The 14,125-nt window shown below is 37.9% G+C and overlaps 1 protein-coding gene across 1 annotated transcript; it reads left to right on the top strand.

Moving 5' to 3' along the window:
* Positions 1-2,256: 2,256 nt before the first annotated feature.
* On the top strand, positions 2,257-7,281 carry LOC149960455 (fibroblast growth factor 1-like). Its single transcript, XM_090164504.1, has 3 exons — positions 2,257-2,533; positions 4,436-4,542; positions 5,504-7,281. Exons 1-3 carry the CDS (start codon positions 2,362-2,364, stop codon positions 5,681-5,683), a joined length of 459 nt encoding a protein of 152 aa, XP_090020630.1. The 5' UTR covers positions 2,257-2,361; the 3' UTR covers positions 5,684-7,281.
* The last annotated feature ends 6,844 nt before the right edge of the window (positions 7,282-14,125 follow it).

The raw sequence follows: 14,125 nt of genomic DNA, 5'->3' as shown, positions 1-14,125 counted from the left end.
TTAAATCAATATTTAAAAAAAATCGGAAAAGAGTCGGGCGACGGATAATGTTTTGCAATTGTAACAGAATTTTAAATTGTAAAAGGCTTTTCAATTAAAGTAAATATTCTTCACGTTATGAGGTAATTCTGTTTTAAGGGCATTTTAATTTGGAAACATTTAAAGAGATAAGCTGGGTAAGGCTCCCAGACTGTGAAGCCACGGTCACACCAGACTTTAAAAACCAGTTAAAGTCGGTTTGAATGCCAGTTTTTATAAATGGAATTTGGAGGAACTCGTCATGAAACCTTTTTTCAAGCGATAGTGTGAACCTGGTGAGAATATACGAAACACTAAAAGACCAGGAACTCTTTTCATTTTTGAGGTTGGCACTATACATGAGGTGGGGTGGAAGAGTGGTTGGCACTTTCGCCTCGCAACAAGAGGAGCCGGGTTCGATCCCAGCTTGTTGCATTGGGTGAAAACTCGTAACTACTCACTCCTTCTGTGTTGAGTTTTCCCTTCCATAAGAACTTGTTAAGGTTAACGGTAATAGTTAGTGTAGGGAGCAGTGTTGGCTCGCGTGGCATGAAGGGCTTGCCACCACCCTTCTACCATGGACACTGTATCTCTAACCGGAAGGGAAAAGCAGCCCAAAAGAGGTACCCCCTCACTCTCCGTTTGCTTCCTACTTCGAATTAGCTGAAATAGTCAGCCGTACTCGATTCGCAGGGCCGTCAAGGTCATTCGAAAGAATGTAAGCCCCCATTTCAAACGGAACGTTTTGTCGACCACTTGACGAATTATATGGCCTTGACAGCCCGAAACTTTCAAAATTCTTGAACCTCCGCCCTTACAGAGAGACGGTGGCGGCGGCGGCAGGTGATTTTGTATGGTGGAAGCTACAGTCTTTCCCGTCCGGTTAGAGATACAGTGTCCATGCTTCTACGCATTGTAACCCTGCCACCTGTTTAAAGGCATAGTAAGTCGCTAGATGACTTGGGCCTAAGGTGGTGCCTTGGGTATTAGCCTAGCTGACTATTATTATTATTATTATAATCGGAAGCAGTCACGTGATGGGAGATGTGGAGCCACCTGAAATTAGGCACAAACTGTTCTGGGGCCTTAAATTTGTAATTTATTTTCAATACAAGTTAGATTATTTACATTTGGAATTATTTTTATCTATCTCGCAGAGTGAAATATTTATCTTCATAAACTTCTAATATCTTTCGCTTTCGCTGATTTCTCAAAATACAGATGAAAATATTGGGCAGTACAAATACGTAATACCTAAGGTTTCACATTAGAAAATACGTTTTAAAAATAAGTAAATATCACCCAGAAGGAAATTTTTTAACTTCGAGAGATTGAATTTTATAGCGTTGCTGCTCCCAATCCGCATCACGCTCGAAGAATAAGTTCCTAAGACAAAGGCCTGTCTCTCTCATTGGGCTACGCAGGGCTAGGCCCTAGGGCGCTGCGCTCTGGAGGGGTGTTGTCTGGCCCTTTATATATTTTTTTATAATTTAATAGGCCTTTCTATAAAGAAACATTGGCGCGTCACTCGTGACGTAGAAGTGACGTTTCACTATGATAGCCAATATACGTTAGCATAAACTCTATTTATGTCTTATTCAACTTGATAAAATGTTCCACGCGCTCTTTAATATTTTAGCGTAAACGGGCTCGAACGATTTCGCGCGTGTTCCCTGAAATAAAAAAAAATGCGCGAGCCTTTTACGCTAAAATATTAAAAAGCGCGTGGAACATTTTAACAAAGTTGAACAAGACATGAATTTAAAAAGACCGAGTCGCCCTTGTTTTAAAGATCTAACCTTCAAAACCGAACTGAACTCCTACGTATCTCGCGACGAAGGCGATACCTTTAAATTAAGTTCGGCAAGCGTAATGACTTTATAGAAAGGCTTATTGTTAAGTATTCAATGAAGACTGGGCCATATTAAAAAGGGTGCTTGATATTATTAGCCCAGGGGGGGCCTGAAATGTCACGTTTGTTGAACCGACGAAAGTGAATTTTTTTTCATTTATAGTTTCGATGGATACTTCTCTCGTGAGGTATGAATTAGTTACTTCTGATCGTTTAGCTAATCGTAAGAGCAACAACCCTCCTACACGTTTCAGCACGATAAGATTATAACATCCGTCGTTTTGCTTTTATGTACAGTATACTTTGGTTATCTAATCTTACTTTCGAAAATGCTGTTGTGCAATGTATAAGGCGCGGTTTCAAAATCGAGCTAAATGCGTTGAAAATACAATAAATGTTTAGGTATTTTACCGATTTTGGGTAATCAGGTAAAACGCTAAAAATTATCGAATTACAGTTGAAAATGTAACCCGCATTTATAAAGAATATATATGTCGGCTATGTATTCACATTTTGTGTTTCCCGGCGGCAACGACCCCGAGTTTCCGGAGCACCTGGGATCCATCAAGAAGCTGCACTGCCAGGGGTACAATCTGGCAATTTCGATGGACCAGAGCCATTTGTTTCAAGTCTACGGTGCCTTAGAGAACTGTGCCGATTGTGGTAAGAATCTTTACTAAATACACTAGGATAAATCTACGACAGCATTGTAACCCGGCCACCTGACCTAATGGCTTTAAAATTCGATCGATGACTTAGGCCTAAGATGGTGCCTTGGGTAATAGCCTATAGCTGGTTATTACTTGGAGTAGAGAAGTTGACTGGAAGGGAAAAGAGGGTGGGAAGTCTGTAAGCTCAACGTTACCCAGAATCCTTTGCTCCGCGGTAGGGGCGCCTTAGTGTCGCCCTCATTCGGGTTTTTATTGAAATAAAATTGTAAATATTCGCCATGCTTTAGTTTTGAAGCTTGGAGTAGTTTAGAATGAATTTTGTATTTCCGATTGTATTAGTTATTTTTATAATGGATTGTATTAGTTCTTTTTATAATGGATTGTTTTAGTTTAAATATTTTTGGATACCAACATGATCACACATATCAAATTTTCCAAAATTAGTAAAAAAAAATAAGGGAAATTTTGTTCTATTATATAATATTGTACTAAAAACCAAGGCCTAACAAGTTTTTTTCTCTTTTATAAATTAAAATTATTAATTGAATCACATTTGTAATTTTTATAACAGCAGTACTTTTTCATTATGAACAATTCTAACTCTGTCAATGGCTAAACTATATAATACCGTCTTTAAAACATGATTTTGATTGTTACAAATTTTGCCATTCAAACCTCTAAGTTCAAACTTTTAACGGTTTGTTCGGCTTTGGTAAGTTGGTTCTATAAAATCAAGATCAAATATTCACAACACCCTTGGAAATAACTCTCTTTTTCGTCGCTAGAGTAAGGTAAAACGTAGGCCCCTACCAAAAACGCAGTGCATGCTGGGAGGGCTTAGGCCGAATTGATGGGGAAGAGACCTCGGTCCATTTTTGGATAATTACTTTGATTATGAACCTTTGGGCTCTTTTGATTTAACTGAAAACACTTGACGAAAATGTCATAAAGATCCAATTTTGAGAATGGAACTAAACTCGTGTTCGATCCCAGCTGGGTGGGCACTCTGAGCTACTCCTTCCGCGTTGACTTTGCAGTTCCTCTCCCTACTGGGTAAAGGGGTTTTCCATTTACATGAAAAAATGTTGAGTTTAAAGGTAATAGTTAGTGTAGGGAACTCTTGGTTCGTTGGGCATGAAGGGCTTTCCACCAACCTCCTATGCAGTATAAACTGGCCACCTGAAATAATGGCAACAAATGTCGCTAGATGACTTGGGCCTAAGGTGGTGCCTTGGGTATTAGTCTAGCTGATTATTATGTTTTAAATTAAGAAACCACAAAATTGTGGTCTTTTCAAGTGTGGTTTTGAAATAAAATTTTATTTTCTGAAAACTGTAATTTTCTACGAGTTGTTATTGATGTCTCTAAGGGTAGAAGGAGTTGCAAACATGTTGTTCTAAAGCCACTAAACCCAAAATCCATGAACCCATATTTTATTTTACAAAAGGTTATTCAAACATAGTGTTGTTAAATTTACGGAAAAATAAAATGCCGAAAAATTTCCAGAAAGTTTTGCGGAAAAAGAAAAAATTTAAGCATAAATAACTTTTTTTGGGTTTTTAATTTTTTAAACTTTTTATCGATATAAAATTTCTAATAACAGTAAACATACTACAAAACATTAATAGCGTTACATTGTTAATAATCAGTTTAAAGCTAGTCTAAGGGTTTAGTTTTACTTTTAGATTCGAAAAAAAATGAGGCGAAATGCCGCTTTATTTAAATTGGCAAATAATATTAGACTAATCATGGAATGAAAACTTTTTTTTCGGAAAAATACGTTATATTTTCCGGAAAAAAGGCCTCGGTCGTTTTCCGGAAACTTTTCAGACTTACAACACTACTCAAAGACCTTTTAAATAACAAGCATAAGCCGTTGCAACTTCGTTTTCAGATGATGTGTTCGAACTTTCTTCGGAGAAAGGAGGAGAAGTCAGGATTATGGGAATCAAAACGAAAATGTTCATCGCCATGGATGCTCACGGAAAGGTGTACGTAGAGGTATTTAGCTTCATTGATATTGTTTATATTTAATTTCATAAGATAAATGTAATGGTGATGTATAAATATTATATAAATTATATGTACAGTATAAATACGTTTGAATTGTATTGTTTTTGATTTTACACCTAAATCAGGGTGACCACTGAAAATTTTTAATTCCTTTAAAGGAATTATAGGAAATTTATCAGTGAAATATAGGAAAATATATAGGAAGAAAATTGGGTGGAAAAAGAAAATATAGGAAGAAAATTGGGTAAAGAAAGGAAGAAATAGGAAGAAAATTGGGTAAAGAAAGGAAGAAATAGGAAGAAAATTGGGTAAAGAAAGGAAGAAATAGGAAGAAAATTGGGTGGAAAAAGGAAAATTAAGAAGAAAATGGGGTAAAAAAGGGGGAAATAGGAGAAAATTGGGTGGAAAAAGGAAAATATAGGAAGAAAATTGGGTAAAGAAAGGAAGAAATAGGAGAAAATTTGGTGGGAAAGGAAAATATATGAAAAAAATTGGGTGGAAAAAGGAAAATATAGGAAGAAAATTGAGTGGAAAAAGGAAAATTAAGAAGAAAATTGGGTGGAAAAAGGAAAATATAGGAAGAAAATTGGGTGCAAAAAGGAAGAAATACAAGAAAATTAATTATACAATAAGAGAAAACGGTTGTCAAAATTATTTAAAGGGGGAATAACATTCAAAATAAAGTTGATAACCAATAAAAATAGTCGAAAACTAACGACAAACAGTGTTGGAAATAAGCATCTTTAAAAACAAGGTCAATATGAAGACTTCTAAAGGTAAAATATCAACTACTTTCATTTCTTCAGACGTTTGATTAAAAATATAGGGAATTATAGGAAATTTTATGAAATTATAGGAGAAAAAGGAAAGACGTTAATAGGAAAAAATAGAAACTGTGGTCACCCTGCTAAATGTACAAGTATAACATTTAATAATTTCCATTGGCTAGGACGCTCCCACATCAGACGCGACGGTTTTCTTGGAATCCATGAGTAATGGCTGGAATCATTACCAATCGAAAATGAACTCAGGGTACCTGGCGATCAAGAAAAACGGGAAAATGAAAAATGGAAATGACACGGAAATTGGAATGAAGTCTATCCAGTTCATTCCTCGACCGGCCAAATGATTAACATTGGTTTCACTAACAAGAACAACAAAGCGGAAAGGTCCTACACGCCAAACATTAATATTTATCTCCAAATGATTATTGTTATTTATTTGTAAAATTAACAAAAAGCGAAGGTTATCATAGTTTGGGAAACATAAACACTACTGTTTTATTCAGTCCGATTTCTTCGCTTAAGGTCCAACAATAAAATATTAAATTAAGAAATTTAATTTGGTAGTTTCATAAGTAACATAATAACAATAAGTATGACAATTAACAAGATTTACAACCAAACTGATTTTCATAGCTATTGCGTATTCAAGATGTTTTCTCATCACAGAGCCCTCTAGTGATTAAAATATGCGAGACTTCCGCTAAGCCGAAATATCAGTTTTCCGATAGATAGGCGGAATATTAGGCTAAAGTGATAAAAATTAAAAAGATTTTCTCAGCTCCAGGAGCTCATGTTTCTTATCACGCGTGTTTCGCACGCGCGCTTCGAAACAAAGCCGAAGTCCCTAGCGAATCCAGAACGTGCTCTCCGATATAAGGCTTAAATTGTTATCAAAAAATAGTCATCCAAAACGGTAAGTCGCGAGACCAAGTCACAGCTTGAGAGCGTGCCGAAAAGGTTCGGTTAGAAAATTAGCATTAAAGCAATAGGAAGTGTCATACGTATTGTTATTACGTTGCTTATGGTAGTTTCAATAACTCGATCATTCTTCTAAAATACAGAGGTTCAGATTAAAATTTCGGGTAGTACCAAGAACGTACTTTTTTTTCTACTGTCGGAAAACTTACTATGTTGATATGATTTTAACGTTGCTCCCAATTCCCCTCATTCCTGTAAAGCAGTAGCGGCGTTATAGGAAGGTACAGGGGTACAATTTACCCTCCTAGATTTCCAGCGGGGGTACAATCAAAGTATTTGTACCGCCAAAATTGCTCTTCCAATAATTTAATTAATCGGGTTTTGTTCTATAATTTTCCCAAAACAATTATACAAATTAGGAAAGTAATTTAAGTCAATACTAAATTACAATTGTTATTTGCTAAACACTGCTCAATTATCGTGAAAATCACTAGCAAATATGCCATATAAAATTTTGGAGAGACAAACAAAAAACCGAGATCATCAGCGTTTTTGGCTGAAGAAAAAACATAATTTTCTCGAAACGCCGGGGGCTGACCCGTTTTTTACTGTACGGAGTAAGAACTTACAAAATAATTTTGAGTGGTAATTAAGATAAACTGAAGAACAAAACCACCAATGTGAATAGAGAAAGAGTGCCATTGGAATTTGACCAATAACAGAGGTCTGCCCTCTCTCCCCTAAAAGAAATATTGTAAGCTGACACTCATGTGCTTTGCTACTCCTAGGTCTATCCAAGGAAAAATTTACACAAAAAATGGACGACTTTTGACGAATTGCGTTCTGCTTGTGTGTGGTTGTTCCTAACTTGTATATCATCCGATTCTGAGTTAGTATTTAAAAAAATTCGTGAACCTTTTTAGCTCATAAAAATTCACCCAAATGACGTCCCTAAGAAATTTTAATTTATATAGAAACGAATTTCATGTCTTGCGTTGTTCCGTGTTTTGGGTTTAAAATCTGCGTTTCAGACGACTGGTAACAAAAAATGTAGTTTCTTATTGGTCTTTCAAATAAATTCAAATTTTGCTGGGTGGGTTTGGCATTTTTACCCACCTTTTAATACAGGCATATTGTTGGTCAGTTATCCAATTTTACCTACATTGTTTAATTTATTAGCCTTAATCACATTTAGCCAAATTTTCCTTAGTATATTCGTTTTTACTCAATGTTAGTCACATTTATCCAAAACTACTTCCATTTACCCAAAATGACCCAAATTCGAAAAAATTATTAATCATTTGGTTCATTTGAGTTATTTACTGTAAAATCCTAATTTTTAAATTTAAAAATTAATTACAGGGGGGGCGACCCTAACAACTGTGATTTTCCCATGTTAAATCCCGTAAAGGAAATTTCAATCTGAGTTTTCAAAAACAATTTCTAATGCCATGGCATAAACGGAAGCCTATTGAAATTTTTCCTTACATGAAAGTTTAGCGTCGGAAGACGTCAGTTTTAGGGAACCATTGAGATACCGGGTTGATTGGTTTTATATGGGAGAAGCTGCTTCCTCTTACCCCTTTGTGCAGTGGGAAAACCTAGTCATTCCCCATGAGTATAATTAAATTCATTCTTGGTGATACTTTGTGTCCAATTATATCATCAGCAGCCTATCAGAAGGCTAATTGCTCTCCAATGTTTTAATTTTTATCTTATTAAAAAATTACTGAATTTTATGTTGATAAACAAAATATAGGTGGGTGCGTTTTTAAAATTTTTCCTTATTTTTGTTCCGTCTAAAATATTATTATTATTTGTAAAATAAAAATGGACGCTAAGCCTTAGTCATACCATACCAAATATATTAAATATGAGAGCCGAAAATGACTTGTATTGCGCCAGCGAATCACGGCACTAGAGCATAGGTCAACGCCAAGAGCTGGGCTCGAGCTCAGCTCACCGAATTCGAATAGAAGCTTACGGTTGGTCTCGTGCTCTCCTTGGTGTCACCAATTATTGGCCGGGCCTCGGGGCTCGAGCTCGCAATCTAAATTTCCCCGCCGATGTGAGGTCTCGAGCTCATTAGATTTAAAACCTACAAACCGTCTCGGGCTCGGACTCACTGTAGTTATAAATATACCGGCAGTCTCGGGCCCGCTCTCACTATATTTACAAATCGACGCGTGGTCTAGGGCTCGGAACAATTACAATTCGACTTGTGATCTCGGGCTCAGGCTCACTATAGTTACTTACAAATAGAATGGTGGCCTCGAGCTCGGTCTCACTATGTTTTAAAACTACTAAAGGCTCAAGTTTGAGCTCGATGTTTAATCATACAATTTATTTCGAGCTCCATTCCGGCATCACTTCAACACCTGGAAGACAGTCGGAGGTGGTCAGGCAGCCCTAAGGCCAAATTCCAGACGGTTCTAGGCCACGCTAGATTCTAACGCTTTTTGAAGGAGGGCTTAGAGTTAAACAATATCGCGAATTGGATGGAGATCGAGCTCATCCCCAGATACGAAAACAGTATTCAAATCGGTGTCGGGATAGGGCTCACCTCAGATATGAAAACTATCAAAATCTGTTTCAGGTTGAGCTCTTAGTACGTAAATTTTTAATACGGGCTCTGGCTCGAGCTCGAGCTCCTAGTAATGTGAATCATAAAATGGGTTCAAGCTAGAGCTCGAAGTAATTTGTATTTTAACCGAATCTACGCTACTTGGTGGAGAAAAAAGAGCTAATCCTCCCCCTCACCCCTACCACCTATATACTACCTCATAGCACGCATTGGGGGATTTGTACATAAGTTTCAGATTTTTACCACCAGATGGATTCTTAAGCCAGTTTCGCCAGTCATTAGGTTGGAAGAAACCACCTATGGACTGTGAGAAGGATGATAAAATACGCGAAAAAGTAGATTAGTCCATAATAAAAGGGAAATATAGCTAAATCCTAAACAAATTTGAAGAAATTTAAAAACTTACTAATTACTCGTACCAATAGTACTTCGAGCAAACAAAAAACGCGAAACTCGGATCAAATAGATCTTCGAGTAATAATTAAAAATAATTATAGCCAGAAATTCCAACGGTAGACCGGTTTCGTTCTATTTGGAACTCATCAGTACCGTGCGGAAATCTGGCTGGCGACTGTCAAATCGAAAAGAGAAACTAAGCCTAAACATTAAAAATTTCAAAACGCGTTGCATAGCAACGGAAGAAGAAGAAGACCTATTTGATCCGAGTTTCGCGTGTTTTGTTTGCTCGAAGTACTATTGGTACGAGTAATTAGTAAGTTTTTAAATTTCTTCAAATTTGTTTAGGATGTAGCTATATTTTCCCTTTTATTATGGACTAATCTACTTTTTCGCCAGTCATTAGCTTAACGTTAAAATCCCAGTAGTTTCTTTTATACTGTAAGTAGAGCATAGCACCGATTTGATTTGGCTCGGAGATTTTTCAATAATCTTCGGCGGCGTTGATTTTTTTCGGCAGCGTGTGCACGAAGGGGGAAACAATTTCGCCTCCTTTTGAAAATTTAGGAAAAAGAAATTCCAAAATGTATTTAAAAGAAAAGAAAATAAAGGTAGGTAGGAAAACTCAAAGATTTTCGGCGGCGGCGTCAAAATTTATGGTGACGTCGGTTAGGCGCCAAAGATAATATCGGCGACGGCGGCGTTAGATCGGCGGCGCTATGCTCTAGCTATAAGCGAGGAATCATGAATTAAACTTCCTTTTATACTTACCTCAACCTCAAAAGGACTAAGAAACAATAAAGTTGATAACCTGGGTAGATCTTGGGGTCCGATAATAAAGTTGAGGGTTTCATCATAAACCCGTTCTTCGCCTAAGGTAGTAAGGACTACCAAAACTATCGCTTGTCTTCGTTGCAAGGTGACCGTTGAACTTGAAAAACCGACTTTTATTCCTGTAATGTTTAACTTTTACTCGCTATTCAAATGAGTAAGCCGAAAATAACTGCATAATTTTAAGCGACAATTATCTTATGATTTGATTATATTAAAATTAAATCTTTGACTGTACAAAGATTAAAAAATTTCGTTATTTATTGATGATAAATTAAAAACTTACGCTATATTTAAATGCCAATAGCACGAGATATGGAACTTATAGTAGACAATTGTTAAAAATAACCATTATCATAAACAGCGAAGCTAATACCCAAGGCAACACCTTGTGAATGACCTCTCTTCGCAACTTCTCCCCAACGTAGAATCGGACTGGGATGTTTCCTCCACCTTCTGCAGACATACGAGCTTTACTGCCGACCTGGACACTCGTCGTAGAGTTGAACTACCGGAACCTGATGAATTTCGTGGCATCATTCGTGATATGTTGTGTTGCACCGGAGTTAAAATACCAAGCAGTTTCTGCCGTTGAGTGTGTAACTAAGCCGTTTGCCGCAAAGAGTTCTCCACTATTACGACTCGGACCAGTTCTTCCTCCGTTACCTCCGACTCCAACACGTATCCTTGCTTCTAGACAATCCTTTGATCCATGCTTGTTGCAGCTGTAATATATTCTTCTTGCGTTCTTTTTCTGTGGTTGTTTCTTGACGACGTGAGGTCCTGCAACATTTTTAAAAATAATTGCGCGTTGTCTAGGGGAATTTTTATAATTAATATGGTATTAGGGTATTCAAAGTGTTACATTGGACTAAAAAGAAATTGTTACATTACAAACAACCTTTTTTTTAAATGATATAGGAAACAAGGCCAAAATAAACTAAATATAAATATATACATCTACTACAAGATTCGCCTTGTTCGGCTTTCATGGAAATAAAAATATATAGTTACAGAATTCACCACAAGTCCACAACGGTCAGTTGTCCACCGCGCACATAGCGTCCGAAATCTCGCGACACGATCACTTTTTAAGATAGCAATTTCTGGGAAAGAGAGCTGATGAACTGGCAAAACCCAGAGATAATACCACAACGAAGGTTCTTTCAAAAGATTAGGGAGCGTACATAAATATTTACAAAATATATAACAGTCCTCATCTGCCATTTCGTTGAGTGATCAACCCAGACGACTCCTCGAATACATCTCCGTCTCTGAGAAGGCGCTCCAATTTATCGACATGTTAAGTTAAAAGGAACCACCTACGGACTGCATTGTAAAGGATGATAAAATTATCGAATAAGTAGATTAGTCCATTATGAAAAGGGATAATAAAGCTAAACCCTAAACAAATTTGAAGAAATTTAAAAATTTAATAATAGCTCGTACATTGCGTATATACTAATCTCCACCCTATTCGACTTTTCGTTGCTATGCAACTCATTTTTAGCTCCACATCGATATATATATATATATCGAAGTGGGACTATTGCTATGGACGGAATGTCGTTAAGTGTTGTAGTTTTATGTTTGTTTGTTTGGCGTGGAAAAGCGACGACACGGTAGATGGAGCTGCGAAAAATAAATTATATAAATCATTTTATTGGCGGCGCCAGGAATCGAACCCAGATAGCCACTGGCCACGTTATCTCTAATACCGACGCCTTTACCAACCGAGCCACGCTGCTCTGCTCAAACTTCACTCGGAACTTCTAGTCGTTTTTAGCGACGCGGGGGGATTTGTCTAGTTAAGTTGTCGCAAATGTCGTTCCTTTTTCCGCGTTATTTTACATGCATTTACGGCGTTTAAGATCAAGTAACCTCAAACTTCGCCTCCCCCTCCGACCCCAGTAGAGACACGGGTAGAGGGCGGTGGTATTTGGCTAGTTAAGTTGTCGCAATTGTCGTTCCTTTTTATGCGTTATTTTACATATATTTACGGCGTTTAAGGTCAAGTGAACCTCAAACTTCGCCTCCCCCTCCAACCCCAGTAGAGACACGGGTAGAGGGCGGTGGTATTTGGCTAGTTAAGTTGTCGCAATTGTCGTTCCTTTTTATGCGTTATTTTACATATATTTACGGCGTTTAAGGTCAAGTGAACCTCAAACTTTGCCTGCCCCCCCAACCCCAGTGGAGACACCACACGGGTGTGGCGGGAAGTTTAAATTACAGTGTGGGGCTATACAACTTTTACCGATGGCCAGTTTCAGGTCTGCCAGGTAAACAGGGGGCACAATTACAATTATAACAATACGTTAAAGTCAACTCTATTAACTTAGGATGGTACTTTTTATATCAAACGCGCAGTGCCGTTAATTTGTTTTTCATCGAGCAATTAGTTTGAAAAAGAATTAAAAATGTAATAGGAAAAATGTAAAAGGATTAGTTTGGTGGGAAGTTTGGAACTTTTAGTCTTGAACACTTTTATAGTTTGTATAGTTGGTCCAGAGATGTCGCTCTTGCCCGAAAGTTTCGGCGCGTTTCTTTGTTTGAATATTTCATTGAGCAATTAGTTTGAAAAATAATTAAAAATGTAATAGGATTAGTTTGGCGGTTAGTTTGGTGGGAAGTTTGGAACTTTTATTCTTGAACACATTTATAGTTTGTATATTTGGTCCAGAGATGTCGCTTTTGCCTTAAAGTTTCGACACGTTTTTTTGTTTGAATATTTCATCGAGCAGATATATTGGCGGGAAGTTTGAATTAAACCCAGGTCTCCTGAGGGTGGGCGGGTTGGTCTCATTCGATAGAACTCTTTTTTCCGCCCCCTCACGCGTTCCACTAATTTCCGCCCCCTCCGACCAACCCCCTTAAAGGGAGAGTGACCGAAAAAAAACAAGCTGTTCTCATTCGATAGAACAATAAAAGTAAAATATTGGAATCGTCTACGCTCGCGTCTTCGTGAAAGAGTGAGACCAAAAAATCCAAAGCAGTCGAACTTAGGGCCTGTTGCAAAAGTCTGCTTTGCTAGAATCGCACATGTTAAATTCAATGGGCTAGCACTTTGACTAGGGCTTTTGCAACAGGCCCTTAAGCTGCAAAGTATGTGACCATAGTAGTGGCGTAGCCAGGATTGTGTTTCGGGGGGGGCACACCATTGAAAAAAAAGTAAAAAAATAAAAATATTTGTACGTATGCCCATACGTTTCGGGGGGGCATGTGCCCCCTGTGCCCCCTGGCTACGCCACTGGACCATAGGATGGTAAATTTTATATCAAACGATAGGAAATCACGTGGCCTCAACAGCTTTTGTATTTCTTTGCCCACCCACGTATCCTGAGTGTGGGTGGCGCCCAAGTTTTAATCTTTCAACTTAGGGTAGAATTTTATATATCTAACGATAGGAAATCACATGGCCTCAACAGCTTTTGTATTGGTTTGCCCGCCCGCGTATCCTGACGGTGGGCGGTGCCCACTCTTTAACATATGATGGTATATTATATATCAAACAATAGGACATCAAATGGGCTCAACAGCTTTTATATCAGTTTTCCCACCCGGGTCTCCTGATGGTGGGCGGCATCCCCTCTTTAACTTAGGATGGCAATTTATATATCACGTAGCCTCAACTGCTTTTGTACTAGTTTGCCTACCTGGGTCTACTAAGGGTGTATGGGTTTGCCCACTCGAATACACTGATGTGGAACTAATATTACGGCCTGGGCCGAATTGTTAAATTTTTAATGTTTAGGCTAAGTTTCTCTATTCGGTGTTATAGTCGCAAGCCAGATTTCTCGCACGGTGCCGACGAGTCCCAAATACGACGAAACCGGTCTACCGTTGGAATTTCTGGCTATTTTATTAAATTTAATTAGTCGTGAGGGAGCGACTCAAAAATGCTGGCGATGATAATTCAATCGCCAAAATAAACGTTATTTTCCATCGTTGCAGCTGTCAGGATATTAGCCCTTAGAGTACGTAGTTGAGCAATGTGTGTAGCCATATCAACGTCTTGAGACTTCGAGACTCTCATCAACTGAGCGAGTAATCTTCGTAG

Source organism: Leiobunum rupestre, chromosome 1, assembly GCF_980474605.1.
Source record: "Leiobunum rupestre chromosome 1, qqLeiRupe1.1.hap1, whole genome shotgun sequence".
In the NCBI taxonomy this organism is placed as follows: Eukaryota; Metazoa; Arthropoda; class Arachnida; order Opiliones; family Sclerosomatidae; genus Leiobunum; species Leiobunum rupestre.
The sequence above is the reverse complement of the archived record's forward strand: the minus strand, read 5'-3'. Positions and strand labels throughout refer to the sequence as shown.